Below are 27,080 nucleotides of genomic sequence, written 5' to 3'. Positions count from 1 at the left end.
AGTTACACAGATGAAAGCCCTCAACCTCATTTAGAAAAAAACACACAACAAAACACAACCCTCAGAGCTCTAGCTTTTTAATAATTATTTCAATGATTATACAGAGTTCATGAAGCAAGTGATTAGAAGCGGGATAACTTTTATTTAATCACAACTCCCCCAGTGGAGCACTTTACATAAAGGTAGGTGTTTGCATATAACTGGTTATGGAAAATAAAGCAGAACTGAGTGCTAGAAATGAGTGTTAAAGGTCTGTACTGATATTATATATTTAGGGGATTTTACAAAGTTCTTCAATAATGCTAGAAAACAAGAGTAGAAAAATACTTCTGGAAAATGAAGAAATCTACAGAGAGGTGAAGTCTCTCAGGTACTGGCAGGCTTTGGTGAAACGATTAACTCGTTGACCGAGGTAGTCCCTATGTTTAGCAGCTTCACTGTCCTCCTGAAGGAGATGGTTTAACTTGTCTTTTTCTTGCAAAAGTTGCAACATTGTGGTCTGCAAGTGATCCCCGAAGTCATGAAGGGCAGAAGACAGGATGATCAGAGGTATCTGATTGGTGAGGCGTTTACTTGCTCCCTGCAGGAAGGGGAAAAAAAGGCAGAATACTTGTTTCCCAGAAGGAACTAAAAAAGGAAGGGGCTACAGGCAATCTGGTAAGAAGCGACAGCACATTTTTAAAATGTTGTATCGAGTTGCTGTTCAAGGAGTGTGTGCTTCTAGGAACTAAAAAATGTTTGCCATTAGTATCTTTTGTGCCTAAAAATTAAGAGTTACAGGAATGTCAGCTGTTGCTTTTTTCCCTCAGCAAACTAAAGCCAAGGCAGGCTGTTCCCTGCTTAGATCTGCCACCTATCATTGGTAAGAGTTATACGAGGACATGCCTGACGAACAGTACTTGTGAACAATTTCTGGCGTCAAACCTGTCTTCTCTGAACGCTACCGGTGTGTTATGGTATAGGAAATCAAACAGTGATTTTTCCCAAAGGTGGTAAATTCCTGTATTTAGGTGGTATTTCTGACGTGGTTATCCTTTTAAGTATAAGACAGCTTTGGAGCAAGCTTTAGCCTTAAGGGAAAACGTCTTCAGCAGCAGTGAGACTAGACTGTGCCTACATTACATCTGTTGATACCTCAATGAGATAATTTTCTGCTTCACCTGACAAACTGTCTGGTCTAGTTGTTTATGCAAATTGAAACAGATTGACCTAGGAGAGCCTGTGGGGCCCTTTCCCCAGAGACATCCACAGGGCTTGGGGGCTTAGCTGGTGCTCTTGGGCGACAGGAGGTTCAAAACCTCTCCAACGCTGGGAGGGAGCTGCCTCCAGCCCTCCTGGTGCCAGGCGAGCACTTACGCCCGAGTGCCTGGCTGCAATTGAGAGAGGTGCCGTCCTCCTTTCTTTTTGTGGCACCTGACTTGAAAATGGCAGTGGGAAGACCAGGTAGAGGCGCATTTGATTTGTAGGTCCTATAGGGTTTAGGCAGCCTGTTTCCAGGGAAGTCTAAGGTGGTTCTGGATTTAGATAACTCTGGAGCTTAGTAGCTGCAAATCTTTCATGTACAAGGATGGGGTTGAGCTCAAGCTGGAAAATACCTAAGACTAGATGTTTAGGTTTTTGTTCTAGTTTGCAGAGTTCTAGTCAATAGCAATTTGGCTGAGTCAGCTAAAGCATTTACTGAGCCTACGTATTCTCTAGGCACTACTGACCATGGCAGGAGGGAGCCTAGGTGCTTTAAATATGAGTGTTTTTCTGGAGCCAAACTACCCAGAGTCTTGACAGTCCTGCCATAGGTGACACAGATTCATGCATGCCATTTTCAAAGGCCATGGACACTTCAGAGCTTCCATCTCATTCAAAGTGTATTTGGCCTTGCATAAGTCTCATGAAGATATGATGCCCTGGCATTGGTTATTGTTGAAAGTGGCACTTAGGGCATTTAAAAAAGCGTGTAACTAGCATCTAAGAAATTTGTGTTATAGCAGAGAGTTTAGTGAGGCAGGAGGGAAGAGCTTATGCAGTTTTGCCTTTGTCTCTTGTTCTCTGAAAGCTGATGCTTTTCTCTCCATCAGCCTGAGCAGCCTGAACATTTAATTGCAGGAATTTGTCAAAACCTTGCCACTGAAATTCAAGGTGAGCTGCTACCTACTGTACTGCATTATTAATACTGAACTTGTTGCTTTCTGAGGGAGTTTTACAAAACAAAGATCAAAAGCAAATCCTGAGTGCGTGTTCCCTTTGCTGTCTTACTTTAACATGATCAACAAACAGGATCATGTTTGTTAAAACATCCCATTTGTCTTCAGAGACTTCACTTCTATGGGGCTATCTGCAATATAGCATATGCACTCTGATCTCTACAGATAGTCAAATCCATTTTAACTTAATGTTTTCTTATTGGTCTTCCTGCCGCATTAGTTTAGATCTGACTGCAATCCAGTGATACCACTTTCTGCTAGCAGCAGGAACATGCAGAGGGGCTTAAGGCTGACCTGAGCTCTCAGACACTGCACCAAACACCAAAGTGCTGTACATAATGTTGTTAAGCTTGTGGAAACTAGTGTCATTTGAAAACCATGAGATGAACTTGCAATGGGGAAAGCAGTCCTAGGACTGTTGCTTCCTTTGCTGCAGAGCGGGGCTTGCCATCAGCTGAATACCAGTAACTTCTAATTACAGGGTAAAGGCTCTTCCCCGTCCTATCCTCTCCTCTATGCTGGTAAATGACTGTCCTTTCCTCCCCTGACACTTGTCCCCATAGGAAAGCCAGCAAGAGAGCGTTGTACTGGTGTGGGGCTGTATAGGCAGCAGGGAGTCACCCCCTTCTCCCCGAAAGGCTGGAGGAGGGTGAGGACTCACTTGTCAAAGGCACATTCCCCAAGTGAGGGGCAGCAGCAGCAGGGAGCCATGGCGGGCTGGAGGGTATCTAACACGTGGTTTAGGAGCCAGCTGTCATTTTAACAACCTGCAGGCTTTTCTAATCATCGTATCCCACAGCGTGCAACTACTTCTCCCCAGTGACTGTGCTGACGCAGCCCATCAGACCAGCTCTGCCCTCGCATTTTCATCACTGGTCAGAAGCTCCGATTAATTTGTACAAAAGCTGCGCGTGTACCTGGATGAGACGCTTATACCTTCTGGCTACTATTCCCTGCATAGTAGTAGTATTGCACGAAAGACTCATACTGGCTACAGCGAGGTCTGGACAAGGGGTATATGCTATAGCGTTGAGGGTGCAGAAGAACTGCTGTGTCATGTAAACTCACATTGAAATAGGCCTTTGTGTGAGAAACCATCTCCTGGACAAAGGAGGGCTCTTGTTTCGAAACAAATCCGACCTGCAACTCTTTCCCATTGACAACTTTGGTAGTGTCTTCTGCCTTAACAAAGTTTAAATCGTTAACGTAAAGGTCATCCTGGCAGTATACAATTCTCTCCATTTTAAACTGGGTCCGGATGCGTCTTTCAGCCTCCGCTGCTTGTTGCTCTCTAATGTCTTCAATTCTGGTCTAGGAAAGAAAAGAACAACAAATTCTCAGACATCTACTTCCTTTTTAAAGGTGCTGGTGCTCAGCAGTGTCCCCAGGGAACGGCAAGTTGGGCACAGTGTTCAACAGTCCTTGCGCAGCACTAATCCCAGACCGGCTCTTGGGAGCGTGGAGTAATGCTTTAGACTCTGGTTCCTCTCTTTTGAAAGAGCAGGAAAGCATGGCAGTTTTTTCGCCTCCTTAAACACAAGTGGGATCGGTCAAAACCTGGTGCTTGGACCCTGAAGGAAAATACAAGGTTGATGGGAACAAGCAGCAATAGTCAGCCACGAGTTCAGCCGGCAGCCTCAGTTTTTGCATGCAGTTTGTTTGTGTCTCCCTCTTGCAGTAGGCACTGACAGCAGGCACTAGTGTGAACTTCTTTGCTCCTCCTGCCCTTCTTAAAAACTGTAGTTTCCAACCTGCTGTCAGCAAACCAGCCCTGTCTAACCCCTCACTGTCTGGTGTTTTTATTGCAGTAATCTGATGCTTTCTGGCCTTTTCGATACTTCCACCCAAAAGTCTGTGGGGGGCAGCAAAGTTCCCTCAGTCATCCTCAAATTCCCTTAAAATGCTTTCCTAGCATCCCTAAAGATGCCTAAAGACCCTCCCTAAACACTTCTGTGTTTGGCTGAGAAGGCTTATTTGCTTGCTGTCTGGTTGGCCTGGGAGCTCCGTAGGGTTTGGCCATGCAAGTCAAATAGCAAACCCATCTATTTCACTGACATTTGCCTTTGACTTTCCTTTTCCAGCAGTGCCCCGTGAGGGCACTCTGCTTCTTGGCTGTCCAGCATTGCTTCTCTCTTCCTCAAAGCTCTTTCTGAGAAAAGGCCTTCAATGAGATCCATATCATTTAACTCCACCCCAGAACATGCAATCCCCCAAATTGTGAACAGTCATCTTCTAACTCTGTCAGAGTTCAATGATTTTTGGCTTGTCTGCTGCTGCTCCTTTTTATCAAAGATGAGATTCGTGCACTGGCTAATATCCTGGCTTCCTTTTCAGAGAGGTAAAAGTACTTTTTAGCCCTCTGAGGCTACCCACATGCTTATAAATCATTGCAGGACTTAAATTTGAAATTATGTTTGCCTCTTCAAGGCAGCCGTATCAGGTTTTCTTTGTATCGTGTTGTATGCGTCAAGAATGTGATCAGAATGAATGAGGAATATATGTTTTGGGTCTTGTCAAAGTTGTACCGAAAGGCAGAATGCACTTTCATTAATGCCATTATAGATATTCTATAATTTTCAAGCTCTTCCTTACTTTATAAAAAACATAGACCTGCAAGAAATTCCATGCTTGCATGAGGTAATGCAATGGGGTAGGTACTGTAAGCATGGCTGTATTTACAAATGCCATTCTGTCTTGCTCTTGTCTTATGTCAGTTTATAGGTAGTGTCTCACCTTAGCAGCTCTGTTTAGATTGTGAAAATTAGCAAAATGCCTTTTAGTGAGTTCCATAAATCTCTCTTCAACCAGTCCTAAGGAAGAACACACAGACAAAATAGTGAGGTAAACAAGTGAGGTTTTTAAACTGTTAATATGAGACTTGGGAAAATTACCCGTTTTCTGTGTCCATCCAGAAATAGCTGAGCAGCTGTACTGATGCGCTATGCCTTTATGACCAATAAAAACAAGTAGGAATTTGGATTTCTGGGTCAAAGAGTGTGAGCCATTAAAGGCCTCCTGTAACCACTTAACACCTGAGAGATTGAATAACACTGAGATTTCTTTGATAAAGCAGTTTCTGAGCTGTGTCTGACCAGATGTGCCATGACTTGGCCATGTAAGCACATCTGCATCTCACTCTGAGTGGCCTCCCCAGGAAGAGGGACTAGTGTATATAGTACAGATCACTGAGTCTGGCACAGATGCTTTAGCTGCCTTCTAAGGCAAACATAGGAGAGAGAGGATCATAAAGTACTTTTTTCTTAGGCGCTTTTTACTGGATGAACTATGTACCCTTTCCCCCAGCCATAAGAGCCACTGTATAATACATACAACATCATGCAAAGAGTTGACAAAGAAGCTCCGTTCCTGGTTCAGGTTTGTGAATGCCATTCCCAGAGCTTGGGAATACCAAGCACCTTGGTTGGCACCAGGTACTTCTACTATACTATTTCTTTACTGTGTTATTTATTCTAGTTACTTTCCTCCCTTCCACCAGCCACTGGGAAAAGTATTAACAAATGTTGGAGACCTGTAGAGATTAGAGGCTCTAGAGAAGAAACAAGTCCCCAGGTTGAATCAGATTCACTTCCCCAGTCTGGAGTACCCTGGCTGGAGCTCTTGCTCCAGCAGTGAGAACATAAACTTATTCTGGGAAAAAAAGTGTCAGGCGCACCAGTAACTCCCATGCAACAGCCTCATGTGGCCTGTGAGACATACCAATCACGTTGTTCAGTATCACAACAGCTGGCTCCTCCAGTTCTACGATTTGCTCTTTTATGATGTCCTCAAATGTCCTATAATTGGTAAAGCCTGGGAACTCCCGTCCACGATACTGGTCTTCATATTTCCATGCTTTACTGGGTACATTTTTTTTAACTGTAATATTAAAATAACATTGCTTTACTACTAAATCACTCAATTTATAAATTTCAGATTTAAGAAGGAAGTCTATTTCTCCTCTTTGAAATAGTCTTGAGAAGAAGAGATACTGGGGCGATCTTTCGAGCAATACCATTACTATAGAACTGAGCTAACACACATTATTGCTCAGTGAATGAGCCATCTCACATATTGGATCAAGAATCTAACTATCAGAAAGAATCCAGAAATTATGATGGGGCTCAAAAATACTGGTTCTTCTTGGAATTGCTGCCCTCACAGAAGTGGCCATTACCAGTCGGTCCTGCGTTTTAAAAAACTCAGAACAAAACAAAACCCCAAACTTGCTAAACAGTCTTATTCCAGGGAAACTACTGTTGACTAGCTAAATTTAAGTTGCCACAGTCAGTATTTCTTCGTTGACATCATATGAATTTGCCATCTTAAATGAGGTAGATCCCTTTGAATTGGTTTACGTATTCAGGCAAATATGTGTTTCTAAGTGTTTTGAAAGGTTTTGATATTGCCCTGTTTTGGGGTCAAATTTGCGAATCATGGATCAAGTCCACATGTGGAAAGTAGAAGTCAAGACATGAATGCATTCAGTTCTAACGTTCAGATATATGAGTCCATGGTTGGATAATAACAAAAAAAAAAAAAAAAAAAAAGGGCAGAAGTAGATATGGAGTATCTGGCTCAGAGTCTGAAGACGTACCTGTACAGTTAAGGTAGTACAAAGCTGCAACATGGCCACAAGAACATCCATCAGCTTTGCAACAGAAAGTTCAAGGCTTAAAGTATCTGCTATTTTTAATACTTTCATTCATTGTAAGAAAGGAGAAGTTAAACAGAATAATCTGCCATGCGAGGATGTACCTTCAGAAATCCTAGTGGTGGCTGATAACAGTGCTTTTTGCTGAGGAAGGGCTTGCTAAGGCTACCGCTAGTTTCCAAGCTATGTAAGTGAACTTACTCTGCTGCACATGTAAATACTTCACCTGAGCATATGTACACATGATTTTGGGGTAGCGTATTGTCAGCAAGAGCTGTGCTGTTGTAAGAGCTGCTGTGTGCTGCTGCCCTGACCCTGTTGTGAAGTTGGACGTATTTGTTTAAATCAATGGGGATAACTTGAAAGTGCCCGGAGGATTCCCCACTGTGGTTCAGCAGCCATGTGATGCCTTGCAAGGCAAAAGCAAATAATGGGGTGTCTGAAAGATGTGAGAAAGATGCTGCAAAAAGCTGTTGCGTGTACAGCAGAGTGCGGTCTGCGTGTATCACCCTACACCTCAGTTTAGAACTGAGTTCAGTTGAGCAATTAGCAAGATGGGTGATGCACAGAAAGGGGTACTCTTTACAAGGTTGTGGTTATTTCAGGCTCAGAATTGCTTTCTCCACACCTTAACCCAGAGCTAAAGTAGAACAAAAAAGACCAAAATTCCAAAACATTAATAATAATAATAATAATAATTTACTACTACTACTATTATTTAGTGTTGGTTTTATTGCTGTTATTTAGAAGAATGGTTCAGAGAATCACCAACTAATTCTGTGCCACGGTCCACAGTCTTGATTTTATTTCTTTCCTGGGAGAAAAGACATCTACTAATCTCTCCCTAGTGACAGCATTTAACACAGTCTGGGTCTTTGTCCCCAAGGACCAAAGCATAACTTGCCTAACACTACAACAGATGAATGCTCCTAGCTTCTTGTTTTTCACTTTCTTGAAAACAACCTGTTGATGATGCTGTGTCTTGATTTAAAAGCAAGGGAATGGAATCTCAGGTCAGCTGCAAGTGATGGTTTTCTATGCTTACCCTTTGCAGAACACTCTAGGAGAATCACCTCCCACGTGCGAAACTCTCTGCGGATTTTTGTAAACAGTCTGATTTCATTTCCAAACAATTGTTCCTCTCCGCGCATTGTCTGAGAGATGTCTTGATTAAAGAGTTTGATCAACTGCAATGAATTAAAGAACAAGCAAGCAATGTAGTAAAGTTTCAATTCTTCAGACTAACTTGCATATGTTAAGTAAATCTGCAGTCATTTGATGTTAAAGCAGGGACATAGTTCATTGAAAACATCCCTTCCTTACATCTTTTATGCTCTTAGCTCCTGTTCTTTCCTTTTTTTTTTTTTTTTCCCCCCCCCCCCCCCCCCCCCCCGTAGGGTTCAGTTATATGGAACTTAGTTATTGGGCCTGAAAATAGCTCATGGTCACAAGTCTTTTCCAGGCGCCTTTAGAAGGCCTTGAACAGAATAAATAAGAAGATAGAAGAAGAAAGATCCCAATTAGGAAAACACAGGTGCACATTCCACGATAAAGGGAGCTTGGCACAAACAACCTCAATTCAGGGGCTTATCTTGACCAATTGGACTAAGACAAGTCTTGTATGCTCTAATTAACACAACCAATTATGTCTTGTGTTTGTGCGCGTGGACAGTACCAATGTAACCAATCACCGCTTATGCTTGTGCGTGTGGACACCAAGTGCTTGCATATAGTAGCCAATCAAAGTCTCTCAACAACTTAGAGAATTGTATAAAAATGATTAGCTAAGCTCAATAAACGGGCGACTTTAATCATCACATTGGTGTTCCGTCGTCCGGGCCCCGCACGGATTAATCCCTAAACCCTACAACCCCCAAAACCAGCACAGCTAGAGGAGAAGAAAACTGATACTCTTTTTTGTTTGTTTGTTTTCTTTTGTTTTCCTGTGGACTCTCAGAACCATTTACTAAATTCTAATTGACCAGACCTGTATGAAGTCTTTGAAGGCTGATAAGCCTTCATGAGCACCTCTGCCGTCCTGCCGAAAGCTCACTTAGGGAAGGATTAAATCCCCAAGACAAGACACTTAGGTGGACTTGCAAACCATATTTTGATACCAGGAATTCATTTGATCTTAGAAGTGCTGTAAACAATGGAAACCCTTCAAAATGTCAGGCAGGCAGTAGTGTAAGTTTTCCCTCTCCGAGATGCTTGATTTTGACTAATCAACTGAGTTGTTCGCTTCTCTTGTCACATAATCACAGGAAAAAAATTGCTGGAAGGGGGCTCGAGCTCCCGTGGTCCATTATTTTTGCAGGTATGATGTATTCCTGCCAGAGGTTTGTCTGTGTTACTCTCAAAACACTTCAGTGACAGATACCACAAGCTTACTGGTGGTCCATGCTGACGGTTTGCTAACTTTAGGTAGTTTCTTTTTCTCCCACACTTACCTCCTAGCTCTGCTCTGTGACCAAACCAATATTGATACTTACATCTGTGAGGAAAATCAGCTTCTCAGACTCTGTTCTGGGTGTGCCTCTTCTATACTTCTGTAAATCTTGTAACGTTTTTTGGAGTGCCTCACGTATTTGGTTCTCTACTGCTGGCAAAGTTTTCTGGGGGTTAGACAGTAAAGAAGGTCATTTAGGTAGGTTGAACATGTCTGGTTTTGGAAGGAAAACAAAATCCCTCTGACCTACACCTGCACATGACATTTGCTGCTCTTAGAGTCCAAGAGCTCGCTGTCCTTGCATCCTACGCGTGCGATAGCATGGAAGCGCAAATATGGCCTTCACTGAGAGAAGACGGGGGCTAGCATCTCCCTGCGAAATCAGGCTGGACCTCACTGTGAGGTGGGCAGAGTAACGGCAGACTAGGGCAACATTTCACCTATAGTGAGCCAAAAACGACGTCCTCCCAGGTTGTGCCAGGGAGGTGGTGATGCGGGGATTGTACTGACCCCTCCATTCCTGATAAATACCTGATGGAACATGGCTGTTTAGTTGCTTATTTTATGTGAGGTTACATAATTACATATTTTTTTCTGCTTCAGGACTGATTTTAGACGTTCCCTGTATTTTAGCATTTTCACTTAATGGAATGAGATATATTACTTACAGATATATGTATATAAAATCAAGACCCCAATATACTTATATTAGTATGGTAATATCATGAAACAATTAGATTGTACTTGAGATTTTGAAGACATTTTCATTTAAATAGAAATTATTGTGTTTTAGTAAGCTTTTAGCAGTAACTTGTCACCCAGCTGATCAACAGTCTTCACAAACAAAAAGAAATATCATGGCTGCCGTTGAAAAGGCAGGAGTTAGGGTCACAAGTAGATGAAATGATTTGCCTATTGTCAATCTTCAGCTTAAAGGCAAATCTGAGGACAGAGCATGGGTTTCTTTACCTCTAACTCTCAGGTCAATTTGTTCTCAGATTGCCAGATTGAAGGATAATTAAGTACCACCTATGCATGTAAAGATGCAATCAATTGCAATCTAAGGTCGAAGGTCTAAACTTATTTTTAGGTAGTAACTGATACAAACAACTTAGTATGGCACCTCTGTTACTCACAATAATATGTTTCACAAGTTCATTTGTGAGCTTCTCTGCCAGATGAGGGATAGTAGCCCTTCCTTCTTCCATAAGAATGCTGCAAAAAAGAGGAAAAGGCGGTTTTGGATAGACCGCTTGTGCAGGGCAAGGAGGCAGCACTGATGCTCTGCTCTGTTTTCACTAGTTCTACTACACAAATTCAGTAAAGAAAGGGCCCTCTGGGGAGTGCTAGTACAGATGCAGCAGCAGCCCAGGACTCTCTGGCACCATGGCTTTTATGCAAGAGTTGTTTGACAGCTACTGCTACTGGCTAAGCAAAGGGAAACAGAGAAGAATCTGAAAATAGCAAATTCTAACAGCAGATTAATGTGCTGCTATATTATTTCTGCATGTGTGAAGTTCACTGATTCAAAACCCTTTTCACCCGCTGTTCTCTATATTATGATTGATTTGCTGCTGAGTCATCTGGGGAAATCTGTGCCCACAGCACAGGCAGTATCCTTTCTCATGCTGAGTTTCACTGTGTTTTCCAGTGAATAGAAATATTTCGGTGCTTGACTTGACGTGCTCAGATGCTTCACTTGAATTCTTTGGGACTATTCTGAACTTCTGAAGTTCATTGCACTTCTCCCAGGGTTAAGGAGAGAGATATATCAATCTTGCATACAAAATACATTTTAAAAGTTTGACATGTAAAATTCTTCTGGCTTACTGGAATGAAAGACTACATGGGCAATGAGAAATAGCGAGTCTAATTAATACCTGTTTGAAACCCTAATTTGAATCTCAGCAAGTCAACAGGAAGCTTTGAAGTGACTTTAATATGTTTTTGTTTAGGCCCTTTCTGTGAGAAGTACCTGAAATGTTTATGAGTCTCAAAGAATTTTCTCTCCTGCTGGATTGCAGCAGCCAAGGCCACTTTGTTGTGGATGTCCTGCTGCCCACGACACTTCACGATCATGTAACCTTTTTTGAGGGGGATGACCAGGTTTCGTACTATGTTAACGATAGACTCTTCGGTTCCTCTGTCCACCAGGTCGGGTTTCGTGAGGATCCCTGTGAAGGTCCCCAAAGAGAAAGTTAGTTGAGCGCAGAAGTTAAAGGTGGGAGAGTGCAGTAGGACACCCCGCCACCAGTGCAGGAACGTTCTGTACTGTGTTTTATAAAGTAACTTCTCTTTGTTTTGTTTTTGTCTCTCCTAGAAAGCTCTCAGCTCCTGGGCTTTGAACTGTAAAACTTGCTCTACAGTTGGCATCCCACCATGCCCTTTGCCTTGCAAACCTTTTTTAACAGGCAACAGCAAAGCTTTCCCACCATTAACTCTGAGATTTTCAATTTCCAATTATTCATAACATGAATGCCAGCAAGACCAAAATTGAGGGATTCTTAGAGCTACTGGATCATCTCAAGCTTTGTAAATAGTTTATTTAGGCTGTTTGCTTTTTTTTCCTTCTTCTAGTAGCTAATTTCACAGAACTGGCGTGGAATACAGAACATCAGACCTTCATGGAAAAAAAGATTTGCACTTCTCTTCAGCTTGTAGCTTAAAAATTGCCTCACCTAGTGTTCTTTCTCCACTGGGGTCCACCTCTTGAGCCATTTTCAGTGCTTCTGTTGTTGCAATATCCACATTACATGGCACCACTACCAAATTGAGTGTCTCTTTGCAGCCAATAATTTTTTTAAGTAGCATTTTGATCTGCAATGCAATACAGCAGTAATGAAGTTCAATGAAATCAGATGCTTGCATGTAGGCTGTGACCATTTCTAGCAATACAAGCCACTGTCTGATGACATTAAATATCACGTGTACTGAGGATAGTATTACATGCTACAGGATGGCATGGAAATCTGTCAGCAGAAGAACGCAGCCTCTTTTCCTATGTCAAGATTAATCCAAACATCTAGCATGAATGAGACCAGACTGTTGTTACGCCTTTCCTGAAAGCTATGTAAAGTTTAACCTCTCATGCATATAATCTTTCATTATAGAAATATTAAAGACATTTCATAAATAATCACGTGTAAGAAAAACAAGTTCTGATGTCTAGGTACACACTTACGGAAAGAAAGTGAGTTAAATTACGCTGATAAATCTCAAATTTGTATCTCTGAAAGGAGAGCAAATGTCTTTGGCTTATATTGCAGTGGAGTATGTGTGAAAAAAAAAAAGTCACATGTGACATCTAGTTGGTGTTGTTTCTTTGTTTCAATGCCAAACTGAAAGAGTTTCTCATAGTTTGTGTTGTATTGCAAAAGGTTAACACAGATCTATTTGTGCTTATACTGAAGTAAGTTAACTCCTTTTTCCCCCCTGAGTTTTGGTAAGGGTGCCTCTCTTTTCTACTTCCCATCCATCCCAATTTCTGACATGCTACAATGCTATAGGCTCCATCTTTGAAGCATGCAGGCAGCTGGGGATGATGGAAATGTGTGGATCATGTCACATCTGCTGCTTTCTTCTGAATGCAATAGAAAGATTACTGTCTAATTGTGAAATGAAATTCCTCTTCTCCCAGAGAGTAAAGCCCAGACAATCCAATCTTGTCTCATTTTTGTTGATATGTCTAGTTTAGTTTGGGCCACTCTTATTCCAAGTTCCAATATAAAGGTATTTTAGGAGAAACGATACACCCAGCTCCTGCACTTCACCCTCACAGCTGGCCTTGTCCAACTAGAGTTTTATTTGCATTCCCCAACATTTCTTCTAAAAGCAGCTAGAGGAAGAATAGAGATCCCCTCCACTTGAACGCATATTCTGTTTACTTCAAAAAGGGTCTGCTGAGATCCCTTAAGGGATGAGAAAAACCAGGACAGGTCTGATTCTGATGGGCTCTGTAAGTAAGGGATCACAGAGCGATGAAACTGAAAGAGGACCAATTTGCTGCCTTGCTCCAGAAGAGCTCGCAAGAACTCAGATCTATTCACCTTTGCCAAATACATCCACAAGAGACGACTCATTTTGGGATGTATCTATCTTCCAGACTGTGGTCTAGCCAAGGGACACAAGGGCAACCCAGTGCTCAGGGTCCATACGGACGCGTTATTCCGTGCTGCCATGGGTAGGCTGTGTCAAGGCACCTGAGGTAGCACCTTCACGGCTAGCGTGGGCAGCTCCCTCCTGCACGACAGGACAGACAGGAGATCCTGGATGTCACTGTTCCTGTCAGCAATTCCTCGCCTGAAAAATAGGCCTGTTTGTTAGTGTAGCTGTATTGCTGGCTCAGAAGCCCAACATAAGAACTCCGGTGTCCTACGGCAAAGGCTCGCATGTGAGGCAGGTTACAGAAGTAACCCTGTGCACGGGTTGGCATATAAGACTGAGTTTTACCTGTTCCCCAATGTCTTTTGGCTGATCCCCCACAGCCACTCTGGCAATTCCAGGAAGATCAATTAGTGTCAGATCTGGGACATCTGGGGACTGAATTTCTAGGGAAATTAGTTCTCCACTAATGGCACCTCTAGTACCAGCCACAACGTCCTGGGCTGCAAGAAGAAAAGAGCAAGGCAATGAATACAAGCTTCAAACAATGCACCAAAGAGAAGTTGAACACAATGACTTTGAAAAGTACCTACTACCACCTAAGGTTCCTTTAGGCTTGGCTTTCTTCAGATCCAGCCATGCACGTAAATCCATTTATGCAAAAATCTAAGGAAATTTTTATGTAATACAGGGATACATGAAGTCCTTTTGGAATGTGAACTGTAATATTTTACACAGCATATACTTATGAACTCCCATATATGCAGTCAAAATACATGTAAATAAACCACAATGCAAGTGATCAGATAAAATACTGGTCAGTTGTAGAAATGCTTCCTCAACTTCAAGACGGTTTGTAGTCATTAATTAACCTTTTCCTGCCTTGAAAGATAAATAGATTTTATTCTATATTCTTCACATTTTAATAGAGAGGTTGAGAGATCAAGTAATTTGTCCCAGATCTTATAAGGCAATAATGCTTGAACCATGAACAACATAGAGAGGCGAGGAAATCCCGTACTTATTCTCATGAGACATTTTCAGCTCTGTAATTAGCTTAATCATTTCATACTACTTGCCTTGCTGGTTTTGGAAGGATATATTGAAAATATCCAAATAATGCATTGAAAAGCTAATGGAAAAACATTAGGACAAATAACAATGTTGCAGAGCTGTGCTAGTCAAGGAAATAAGGACAATCCAACTTTCACATTTAGGGCAAGTGCTTACTGCCCTTTGGGTAAGAAAAATGTTTCCTTACACAGCATGAAATACCATAAAAGTAAAGCTGTGACATGGGAAGCACGATGACTGAGGCTGTAGTCACACTAGCTGGCAGAATTTCTCGACACCCTCCACTCCACCTTCTTGCAGTTTTCTCCAAAATCATAAGATTTCCAGCCACAGACACCTCAAGCATTCTCTGAGCTTTTGAAGTGATGACAGGAACCATTTAAGGCTCTGCATGTTCACAATTTGACAGACAACCTCCCCAAACTAGGCCGACAGCATACAGCTGAGGACACAGCCTGAGCTTTTGCCGGACATCATGGGTCATCTTCACCACTGAAGTAGTAATACAGCTCTCTTGAGAGAGTTATATTATGCTACCCTGCTGCCTTCTGCTCTGAATTCAGCTCTCGGTGTTACTCGTGGCTACAATCACTGTGTTAGTCTGGTGACTGCTGCTCAGCCTAAGAAAAGGGGAGAAAGGATTCAGAGGAGATTGAGCAAGCCAAATCAGAGGGGAATACGTTACAACTCACCTTCTCTTATTGCTTTCTCCACCTCAGAGGGATTCTGGAGCTCTGTGCTGATGTTGTGGTAACAAATTTTCCCTTTCCATGCCTGGCTGGCAGGTATTCTTTTCAGTTTAAGTTCCAAGGGGCATCGAGTAACAATACCTGCAGAAGTTCCAAAGACAGAGGCAACTCTCTCAGCAGTTGTTATGCATGATACACAGCCACGGGCTGTGTGGCGTACACAGCATTGCCTAATACTTCACACGGAGAGACGGAAATGTTCCAAGAGACATTGCCAAAGGACTCTGGTTTGACTTCCCGCCCAGAGTAGGACTGTCACTGACACTAGATGAGGTCAGCCGTGGCTCTGCCCAGCCACGTCTTGTCTTGCAAACCTCCAAGGATGGAGATTCGCACCTCTCTGGGTGACCTGTTTCAGTGCACCTACACCCTATGAAAACCTTTTCCTCAAGTCCAGCCTGAAAGACTAGATAGTATTGTCAGCTCATACAGAGCTTGCAGAAGTTGTATGTGTGTGTTTACACACACAGAGTTGGAAAGTGAACCTTCCAGCAATCTTCTCTGACTTAAATAACATCCAAGGCACATGTTTGTAAGTAAAGAACTTTGTACGTTTTTTGCCAAAAAAAAGGTATGTGTAAGAAAATCGTGTTAAAAAACCCCAAACCAACCCCAAAAGCAAATTTCAAAACTAGTCTTCCATGTGAAAACAATACTCTGCTGTACTACTCTTTGCTGGGAAATGAACAGAGTCAGCTGATGATACCTTTCAGTCTGTCCGTAGTTTGGGACAAGTATGCTATACTATACTCTTCTTACTTCTGGTCTCCTGACCACCCAGAACATGTGCCTTGCTGGAGTTACCCTGGGTACCCCACCTGTACATCCATTTCTTCTACTGGAGACCAGAGCTGAGAAGGCCCCTGGAGTCTCACAATTTAGATTTAGTCTCAATCATGGAGTTATCCAATCCTAGACCAAACAAACAAACAAAAAATCCCTTCCATCTCATCAAAGTGATCAAAGTGAAATTCAAGTGAAAACTTGAGAAGGTGAATTCTTACCATTGCCCCTAGGAAGAGCAACACCAGACAGGGCTTCTAGGACGGAGCTTTTCCCGGAGCTCTGGTCTCCAATCACTGCGATAGCGGGTAAAGTCAGGTCTTTTTCTATTCCGAGAGCTCTTAGGCTGTCGATGAGATCAATGCAGGGTCGGATCTTTTCCTCATATTGGTTGTACAAGCTATGTTCTGCGGTCTGCTAGAGATAAACTTACAATGAATTTTCCATAATTTTAAAATAAGTTGTTTCCACAAAAAAACTCCCACCCTTCTAGGCATCTTTTCTAGCTCATCATTCTCTAGTAAACCTTATGTACTGGCATGAAGCTGTACTTCATATCACTGTACATCCTTGCACCTCCATGTTATAAACAGGTATTCTGTAAATACGACAAGATCAGTAGGGGTTGGCTCAATCACCATCCTTAGTAAAATTACCAAATTTTGTAAGCTATCCTGAGAGGGTAAATAGTAAAAGGAGACCTCATTGCTAAGTGTGCTTTGTTAATTTTGTTTTTTAATAACTGCCATTTTCTTCCACTCATCTACAGATGTACTGAAGTATGTGTATGCAAATGAATACTAGTCCCAGTAATAAGAGAATTTAGTTCAGCTTATTAAATCTTTGTTTTGAAGTTTGAAGATTTAGTCTGTGTGCAGACACCAAAAACGTTCTGCTGTAGTGTCCTTAACAGGTGACTAAAATCTTTTAGATCATCATGGCTCTTCTTTCTTTGCCTCATTTTAGGCTAGGGTAAGGGATGAATATGAGTGATTTGTTTTAAATGACTGATTATTGTCATTTTTGGTTTTGATACATGTGCCAGGTATTAACATGGGCTCTTCACTTTCATGGAATCAAACCAAATAATTTCCAGCCCTGCTGTTGTTAAATATGCCCAGCTAAAGTGTATAAAGATCAGCTTGGTCTCTTCTCCCTGTTCCTTTCTCTGTGTTCCAGTCTGACTGCTGCATTTAGAAGTGCAGTTTTGAGAACACCAATATTTTACAGGCCCTAACGGGCCAGGCACATTCATACCTGATTATCTGAAAAGAAAAATTAAGTTTTCCCACGATCACGTGTGACGGTCTGACAAATTCAATGTCTCAAACATCCGCTAAAAGAGCTTTTGGTGGACAAAACAACCTCTGTAAAAATGCTGGAGTTTTGTGAACAGAACAATGTGGACAGAGGAGAGGGCCCCACGGAGGGTGGGAACGCACTTCTCCAAAGCCCCAATTCCTTATCTTCAGTGACCAGGAGAAGGAACACAATTTATGCCTTCCTGGAGGAAGAAGGCCCCATGGAAGTTGGGACTGTGCTTCTATCTTAAGTGGTCATGCCAGCAGGAAAAGAGAGGCAACTCCACAATGAACACCCCTCCCCAAAGCTCACTAACCGATTCCAGTGAACCCCGGGTGTGGGAACTGCGCATGTTGAGATCATCAACTAACACATTATAAAAGAGGAGAGAACGAATCCTCAGCGCACACCCTCCGGAACTGGATCTCTACGCTGGCTGGACCAACGCTGGACCCAGGACTGGTGAAACCCCTCTCTTCTCTCTTTCTTTCTTTCTTTCTCTCACTCTCTCTCCCTCTTTTCCTTCTCTCTTTTCCACAGTCCCTCATCCTTTGAAACATAAACCGTTGACCACGTCTGAGACTAAGAGTGGACCTAGCCGGCCCTGAGCTCCTCTTTGAGAAGGAGTCCAGAAAGCAAGGGGGTCTGCTCTGAACCTCGTGACTCAACGGGAGGGCTCTCCTTCTGGTACATTTCATGTTCCTTTTTCCATTTCATTTTCCTGTACTTCCCTCCTCTTCTCAAATAGCGGCTTAGTGACATGTTGCAAGGTTCATACTAACAAATTCACGTGTACTTGGACAAAGTTAGCTAGGTTGAATAAATGTTGGTTGTTGTTTGAACTCCCCTGGTGTCGTTTCACCTTAATTCTGACAAAGGAAATCCACGAACCTGAGTCGCTCCAACTTTGGGAGGCGACATCACGTTCGTCTAAGAAAGCCACTTCTGAAAATATGTCTATCAATCAGATGTAATCAAACAGAGCAGATTTTTCTTTCAAGATGAGAAAGACAGCACACATTACTGGAGGCAGGTATTTTAAAACCTTTCGGTAACCCCTCCCCACTATCTTCATTACGATGTTTACTAGCCAGTAAATCCCAACCATTCTCAAGGAACTTCATTAACTATGACACAGACTTCAAACCAATCTGCTTTCAGTGTCAAATATTCAACACGTTGTTATTAACCTTTCTTTGTATTCCTGTTGAAGGTGGCAGAGCCTCAAGTAAAAAATATCTAAGATTTTAGGATTTCTGTTCAACATTTGCTAATTGTTACCAATGAAACAGATAGACGTTGCACATTAAATTGGCTGCTAGGCTGCTGCCATCCTATTTTTTACACCTACATTTTTTATGTGTGCAAATTAATTGCAGGTACCTATCTTCCTACGCACACAAATGACTGCTTGGCCTTGATCCCAAAGGTACTCCTCTGCTTAGACCTAACAGATCTTGCAGATTGCCCAAAGAGACAAAGGAATACATTTTGGGGCACAAAGTGAAACACAGGAGTAAGAGTGGGGAGGATCTATGCCTTCTTCTGATATCTGCTTTACCTTGTCCTGTTCTCCGTTGTACTGTTTCTTCAACTCCTTCTGCTCACGGTTAGGCTTTCTCTCAATCGTGTTCTCCGACATCGGAAGACCTTCATTTTCTAAGTCTGGCGGGAGAGGTACTGAAAAAGCTTCTAGAGATGATTGTAAGGAAGGTGGTGCAAAAACATCTTTCTTCACGGCAAGTTTGGGTGTTTCAGGAAGTTGCTTGAACACTACACTATTATTATCCATGGTCTGCTGATTTTTTGGCCTACCAGATAGCTTGTCCGTAAGTGCTTCACTAAATAGTGGTTACTGTCTGGTCCAACCACTCTTCTGTACAGATTCTGAAATCAAATATGGGGCACAGAGTGACTCCAGCTTGCAACAGTGATCATAGCAGAGAAAATCAAACACCACTTTTATTTACTGATTCAAACCCTCAATAGATACCAAGTGCCACAGCTCTTTTCAAATCTCTAGAATTGCTCTCCAGAGAGTAGACTTGAAACACTTCTCCCTACTTCCCTCATGCTTTCTTTGTGTTTTCAAAAAAAAAGAAGTTGCCACAGAGTAAACAAGCATATTTTTAGGGAGGGAAAGCATGCTACTCCAGTTTTTGCAAAAAGCCAGTTTTCCTCAATGAAATATTTTGCTGAAAGGTGTTTAGAGAAGCTCAGTCAGTAAGGCAGTCTTACGCCTGTTTTAGAAGCTCGGGATCTCAGTGTCCCCCCTCTATAGCTTAAAACCCTCTCCAAAAAGCAGACTTTGCTTGGCATGATGTTAGAGAAAGGAGAACTAGGAGATTTTTTATCTTCTTGTTCAGCTTTTCTTTATGTAAAAGTTTTGTTGACATATTTTCTATGGGTGACTGAAAAAACTGGGGGCTTTTGATGTGATGTTTTCCAGGGAAAGCGATTTCCAGAGAGAATGACCTAATGAAAAAACCCCCAACAGTATTTTTTCAAAGCTAGGGTTTTTTAACCTCCCCCTGCCAAAACCAAGATCTGTTTAACTCAAACACTTGGGAAAATGAATTAGGAGAAAGACATTTTTGCTTGAAATATCCTCCTGTTCTTTTAATTTTTTGGTTGAATTAAATTTACAGGTTTTCTAATTTGAGCAGATGTTGAACTAGGATGATCAGACACAACGTAAGTTATACTTTCAATGTGTAAAACAAGTGTAGAAAAAACCCAGTATAATTGCACACTTGCTATTCAGTCTTTCTTTTTAATAAAGTGATACTTTTTTTTAATACATATTCCTGTCTCCTTTTATTGAAATAAATAATAAATTACTATGGGGAAACTTTTCAATTTTGATCAGCAATAAAAGATGACTGAACTACTTTAATTTCTTTATAAGTATTTATTTTACAGTTCCCTCATCTTTTGCCACATGTCCCCTTTCTTTAATATTTTAGTATGAACTTTGTTCTCTTTCTGTTAATTAATTATAAGATTTTTCTTCCTTGAATGAAGACCCAGTGCTTTATCTGCAACAAATATACATTCCTCAGTTCACTGGCCACCAGATTCTTTTGTGATTTTCTACTGCTACAGGAAATAATTTACTGATAATAATGTTTCTGACAGTAATCCCTTTTATTGCCTCTCCCATTCTTTACCTGCCTTTCAATTTAGTGGAACGAACACTCCCTATACATTTTTATTTTCATGTAAATATTATCCAGGAACAATTTTCTGTCACTTTTACATTATTATTTATATTCATTGGGCTGTGTTCAGAGTTATTCATGTACTGGTTTTAGAATACAGCCTCCTAAACATGGATGTGTTCCCTTCAGAAACAGCAAGCTTTAGCCATCCTTATAATGAATAGGATGAAATGCAAAAATAGTGTAGTGAGGCCACCAGAAAAAAACAAAACAAAACCGGAAGATCTTGCAAGATAACCTCATGACATCTGAGAAACTGAGATTTAAGGAGTCTGACAAAAAAAGTGACGGCTTTTAAAAATTTTAGTGCAAGGGCTGTATCTTACCATGTACCTAGAAGGTTTTTAGCTAGGTCTACAGTGCAGACCACAGTGTGCACACACAGATACATAACCTAACAAAGACACCCACAGTAAGCAGAGGAGTCAATCAGCATGCGTGGATTTCTGGGGCTACCCAGCTGTTTTCCACCTGGACCTCAAAAAGGTTAGATAGGTTGGTGCAACCCTTCACTCTGCCATGCAGGCATAGTGATTTCTTTGTGTACTGAGCCTTGACAACATCTGATGAAAGAAAGAAAGGAGAGGAAAAGAAGAGCTGCAATTTTCAAGTGCCTTTCTGAAACTGGCCAGAATCCACATGTGAAGCAACACCTGGATGACGGGCTGATAACTGAAAGTTTAACACCGCCCTCACCAGACCTGCCCCCGCCTCCATCATTGGGATATTATATATTTTCCTTGAACCTTACCTTTAGATGCCTGCCTGCCTGTGTGTTGAAAACCTCCGCCGGCACAACACGAAGCGCACCAACCTCTACACAACCACATCTGCATGAAGCACCAACCTGCTGATGGTCCTGAAGAGGAGTTGCCTCGGTTTTCTCTAATGATGCTGCCTTTGCATCTCAAGGGGTAATCCGCTATCAAACCCAAAGCTGCGGTGCTGAACCCACACTGCTCTTGCATTCATTCACTCTGTGTCCAGCCAGAGGAGTGCATGGACTTTTGCCTGCCATAGCCTGTGACTTCAGGGTGTTTGGGTAAACTACACAGACTCGGGGTTATGTGTTTATTAATTCTAGCTGTCTTCTCAGAAAAAAATGAAACAGCGCAAAGCTTATGATGCTACACATGAATACTGCCGGCTGGACTGTATTGTGGAACATTGCCCCCACACAGCACATACTTTAAAAAATGTGTTCCAATTTAAATGCCATCTCTCAGTCATCTTCCTTTAAAGAAGAGATGATGCTAATGTCTTGACTTTTTCCCTATCCCAGAAAACAACAAATCCTACTCCTGGCAACCTTGTTCGAGCACATTTACTTTAGACACTTACGCAGCCTTCTCACATGTAACTATTAAAAGGAATGAAGCTAACAGTCAAAAATTGCATGACTATTTTTAGAAGAAGGAAAAGAGAAACTCCTACCTGCGTAGCGTCCTGTAGCAAGGAGAAACAGTAACTTCTCAACTTCTTCTGGTGCTTTTTTATTTACAGGCTCCACCTACACACTGTGACAAGAATCAGGAGAAATGAAACCAATTCTTACACAAAAAGGGGCTCGTTTCATGATAGCTCCAGAAAGAATAATGCAGTGTGCTTTTTTTTCTTTCATTTCCTTATATGCCAGCCAACTTTCCTCCTGTTGTTTAGCGGATGACAAAACCGAAACTCCTCAGGAGCACAGCTGGCTGCCTCCTCGTGTGACTTTACTGCGTGGTGGGGTGACAGGGGCAAAAGGCAGAGGTACTTGGAAACATTGCCCATGAGCAACAACCCCTCTTTCCTCCCCCAAAAAGTCAGCTTACCGAGTCAGCTCACTGGCACCGGTGGGGTAAAACCAGCCACGTCGAGCAGAGACCAGGCAAGCTGCTGTGCCTCACTCCCAGCAGGGCTGCCCGCCGGCGATGCTGGCCCCACGGCATCCAGGGGACCCTTTCAGCCTCCCCATCCTTTTCTGTAAAAAGCAAGTGGGTAAGGGCCCCATTCACAGGAAAGGGAGGTTTTTTTCTGCCTCACAACGAGACTTTTCAGCCCAGGCAGGGTGGCAAGCCGTGCCACCGCTCACCCGGGCTGCACCTTTGCTGTCAGAGGCTGCAGGGTACGGCTGAGGTTGCTGAACATGGGTGACAAGAAAGCAAAGCCACACACAGCGTGATTTATCGGGGTTACGCACTGCTTCGGGGCAGCCAAGGTCTCGAGCTGTTTCTCAGGTCCTTGCGCTGTTTTCTCAACGTTACTGGGTCAGGATGCTCCCTCTGCTGCTGCCTTTGCTGCCCTGCCCTCATTTTTTGTTTTCGTAGGCTCTAAGCTGTTAAGCAAAACCAGCTTGCTTTGTCCAGTCAGGGGCTTTGCAAGTCTGATGCAGGATCAGGCCTTATTTCTCACTCTCTGGTTTTGACTGCTGCGTCAATCAGCTGCTGTCGGTTCCTTAGTGGGTTTTGTGGGGCTCAAACTTCTTTACTCCAGTCCGTGGGTCCGACCGAACAGCAGTCACAGAGTTCGTTAGAGCCAGCCCCAGCCCTTCTTCCTAATTCCTCGTCTAGCGGTGACTGAGGGGGCTTGTTCCCGAGCTCTGGCTGCAGGGAGTGACACAGAGCCAGCCCTGCGTGGGCAGCACCACGGCTCGGCGTGGGCCGCGGCACGGCACCGCGGCTGCCGGCTCTCCTGGCCCCCTCCACCGTCCCTCTTCTTGCGCTCAAGCCTGTAGGAGACCTGTCTGAGCGGGAAAAAGAGGAGCTCTGGGCAGTGTCACCTTGCTGTGAAGGGAGAAATCGGGGTTCTCCTTTCTCCAAACGTCAGGATTTTGGTTCTCCTATTTTCTCCTGAATCAGCAAAATAAAATCTTTACTCCGTTACTGCGAAATGTTTTAGCGTAAGGCATTGAAAACAGTTCTCATGCTTATGTAACGATTTATAACAGCATGTTTCACTGGCAGTACAGTTCTACAGATTAAGACAACACAATGAAGGATGTTTAAAAATAGGTTAAGCAGAATTTCGTTCAAATGTCAGAAGTGTAGATTATGTTTTGAAATTATTTTTCATGAATTATTTTAATGAACAGAAGAACGGGACATGATGCAAAAGATGGAAGACCAAGCATTTGTCAAAGCAAATTCAGATTATACTTTAAAAAAGGAATATTGTAATGTAAATGCACTAGTTGGCAGGATCATTATGTGACATAAACCATTAGGCAAAATCCTTAATCCTTAATCATGAAATTATTCAGGTAGGAAGGGACCGCCAGATATCATCTAGTCGAACCTTATAACTCAAAGTGGTTCAGACCGTGTTGTCTCAGGCTTTATCCCATCGAGTCCTGAAAGCCCCCAAGGGTGGAGATTCTACAGCCTCACTGTGAAATTAATTCAATCGATTAAATAGGCTTCGCGTGCTTTTTTTTTTTCTTCTTCATATCCAGCTGGATATAACCCCCCTGTTTCAGTTTATGCCCCCTGTCTCTCATTTCCCCCCGCCCCATGCATCTCTGCAAAGAGCCCAGCACCATCCTCTCAGACAGAAGTGCTGGGGGGCCGCTACAAGCCCACCCCCACAGCCATCCCTTCCCTGGGGTGAGCAAGCCCTGGGGCCACTGCTCCTGCCCTGCCCTCCCTCAGACTTGTCATTCTGTCCATGTCTTTCCCATACTGGGGCCTCTAAACAGGAGGCTTGTCATGAATGAGTGATTTAGATCACTTAAAGAATCGCTGTCAAAGTTATTAGCAAAAGGTGATTTTCCTGTGAATTTGTAAAAGTGTGACTTAACAAGGTTCAATGGCAAGATTCACTCTATTACTTAGTACATGGAAGAAACATACAAAGGAAAATTGAGTTAGAATCCAGTTAGGATGATTCATACAGAGACCAGAGATGCAAAAGGATAAGGGAGACCCTCCCATTACATCATGAGGTTCAGAATGACCCCCTAGCTTTCTAAATTCCTTCTCAGAGAGGAGTCTAGGTGCGGCTGGATGCAGACTTAGTCTCAGACTTGGTCAACGGTTTATGTCTAATCGTATTAATATAAAGGGTAAGGAAAACCTCCCGTTGAATAACTACGCCACTGTGTTGGGGAATGAGTGATTATGGATCCTACACAACTTTGAGGTAGCAGCAATTTAAGAATTATTAGCGCTATAACAGTAAATCACAAGATTAAGTCATATGATTTTTAACAATACTTAATCATCAGTCAATTATCAGAGTGATTTAATAAAATTTGCTATAATCAACACTACAGTTTCCTAAATCGAATTGCACACACACACAGATACAGGGGTTAACCTATGATCAAGATTTTTTCTCTCTTTGCCAATTGTAGTAAATTATTGGTACCAAATTAACTTTGAAACTTCGCAAAATCTAATTGTAGCAAATTACTCACTATTCTCCTTTGTCAGCATTTGTCAGCAGGCAATCTTTGACCCCTTCTTCATCGGCATCTATCGGCGGAAGATCTTGGAAATCCTTGCAAAACCTACTCTTCGAAATCCTCACAAAATCTACCCTTCGAAATCCTTGCGAAATCTACCCTGAGAGGCATCCCAACTCAGGGAGAGGTGCTGGGTCACAGCCTCCTGTGATCCTGGAGAGCTCAAAGGCTCTTGCTTAGGATCGCTATTTATAGGATCGTGAGATGATTGACTTTGGTCAGTATATTTCCATTCTGGCCACAATTCTTGTCAGCTAATTTTGGCACTTTCCAGGGCAGGCCATGATCCAGGCAGCAGGAGTTTCAGATGTGGTTAGGGAGTGCCTAATCGTCCTAACTCACTGTACCATAACCAGGAAAAGAAACTATCAGATTGTCCCAACTCACTGCACTTGTAGCCAAAACAAGAACACAGTGTTGGCTGGTCTTGACATTGCAACGTGGCGCAAAGGGTCTGCACCACCACAAGGCTGTATCCAGATGAGGTCTAACCAGTGGCAAGCAGAGGGGGACAGTCACATCCCTCCATCTCCTACCTGCTCCTGTCCACGCTACGCAGGGTACTGCCAGCGTTCATTCCTGCCGGGACATGCCGCTGGCTCACGTTTAGCCTAATGTGCACCACAACCTCTACGGCGCTTTCCAGCAGAGTTGCTCCCCAGCTGGCCAGTCCCCAGTTCATGGCACTGCAGAGGTTTATTCTGTCCCAAGAGTAGGATTTTGCATCGGTCCTTGCTGAGTGGACAAGGTCCTCCATAAAAAAACACAAATAAATTAACATCCGCAGCCAACTGTTAAGAAAAACACAACCAAAAAAAAAAAAAAAAAAAAGCCCAAAATCCCTACAAAAGCAACCACTGCCTAAATAAATAAATAAAAGTCCCACAAACAAGCCAGAACAAAAACAAAGCCAGCAATAAAGAAAAAAATCCTACAAACAATACTAGGAAAAAGAACACGCCCCCGAGCCCCCCCCCCCCCCAACAAAACATCCTGCCAAAATAAATGAAATAAACCCAACAAATAGAAGCTACCAAAAAATAAGGGAAGAGAGCAAAAAAAAAAAGAAGAAAAATATCCAAACTGGTGTAAAACAAAAAGGAAAACCAAACCCTTAAGCTGCTTAAATATCGCTCGACTCAGGAAGTTAAATATAACTATGCAAGGAAGGGTGCTCATTTCAAGTCTCTCCTCTTCCACTGTCTCTTGAGCTCCAACCACGCAGAAGCAGGGTGGAGCAAGTAGTACTGGTGTTTTTATATGAAAAAGAGAAGTTGACTGGGGTGTTGTTTTGGTGTAAGACACAGCTGGTAGGAAAGTGAGCACTTTCATTCCACTAGCCTGCTCAGCAGCTCCTGTAAAGCTGCATAGCTGCCTGTCATTCTGCTGCTGCAAGAGCATCGTCCTGGTAGCTGCAGATGAGTTGGCTACACATCCACAGCAAGGGCGACATTAGCACAGCACGGATACGTGCTGTCAAGGGAGAAGGGTGTGGGTTGGGCGTTTAGTTTTCAATGCACCCCTATTCCAAGCAGTGTCAACCTAGAGTAGAAAACTCTGTCATTCCCATGGAGTGACATGAGCAATGACAGGGTGATGTACATTCAGAGTCTTTGGAATTAATGTTATGTGTATGGAAACTTCGTTTAGGTTATGTAAATTCCTTCAAAGCGGGGGACCATTTCCTCAATTTATATAAGGTACTGTGGCTAAAGAATTGAAGAACTGAAACTGTTATCTAGAGTATTAAACCTATTTGTTCAAGGCATATTGGAATCTGTTAATGATCATTATGGTATCTTAACAGTTCCCAGGAGAGAATGGATCCTGACATCTGGATATTTACAAGTGGTGGTATTTTTCCCTAACCTTTTTTCTACTTTTCTAGCTTCTGACAATGAGAAAGGAATAGAAGAGCATCATCTACTACAGGTAAGGCAAATAAAGTCAGTTCCTCACAGCTGTTTAGTGCTTTAGTGTTATAATTTGGGGCAGGGGTAGTCTGAAGCCTAAAATACTGCGTGTAGTGTATACGATTGCCCATAAACTGTTTAGGTGGAACTAGCTGTGCATGTCCTTACTCTGCTTCTGTTCCTTTAGTCTTGTTA

At 42.6% G+C, this 27,080-nt stretch overlaps 1 protein-coding gene across 9 annotated transcripts; it reads right to left on the bottom strand.

Moving 5' to 3' along the window:
• Nucleotides 1–61: 61 nt before the first annotated feature.
• LOC126053104 (interferon-induced GTP-binding protein Mx-like) lies at nucleotides 62–25,920 on the bottom strand. 9 transcript variants are annotated; one of them, XM_049834786.1, is made up of 17 exons: nucleotides 24,925–25,920; nucleotides 22,603–23,359; nucleotides 22,343–22,491; nucleotides 21,963–22,045; nucleotides 18,869–19,194; nucleotides 16,227–16,422; nucleotides 15,166–15,303; nucleotides 13,748–13,902; nucleotides 11,977–12,115; nucleotides 11,274–11,472; nucleotides 10,435–10,513; nucleotides 9,342–9,464; nucleotides 7,895–8,036; nucleotides 5,916–6,074; nucleotides 4,932–5,008; nucleotides 3,267–3,509; nucleotides 62–580 (listed from the first exon to the last, which is right to left on the bottom strand). In XM_049834786.1, exons 5-17 carry the CDS (start codon nucleotides 19,097–19,099, stop codon nucleotides 347–349), a joined length of 2,115 nt encoding a protein of 704 aa, XP_049690743.1. In that variant the 5' UTR covers nucleotides 19,100–19,194; nucleotides 21,963–22,045; nucleotides 22,343–22,491; nucleotides 22,603–23,359; nucleotides 24,925–25,920; the 3' UTR covers nucleotides 62–346. The 9 variants fall into 9 exon arrangements, with proteins under 9 accessions (XP_049690743.1, XP_049690742.1, XP_049690741.1 ...); XM_049834785.1 differs by having other exon boundaries at nucleotides 22,711–23,359; XM_049834784.1 differs by having other exon boundaries at nucleotides 22,343–23,379.
• Nucleotides 25,921–27,080: the final 1,160 nt, after the last annotated feature.

The sequence above is a fragment of the Accipiter gentilis genome, chromosome 32 (assembly GCF_929443795.1).
Source record: "Accipiter gentilis chromosome 32, bAccGen1.1, whole genome shotgun sequence".
NCBI classification, from domain to species: domain Eukaryota; kingdom Metazoa; phylum Chordata; class Aves; order Accipitriformes; family Accipitridae; genus Astur; species Astur gentilis.
This window is presented reverse-complemented; position numbering and strand designations above follow the sequence as displayed.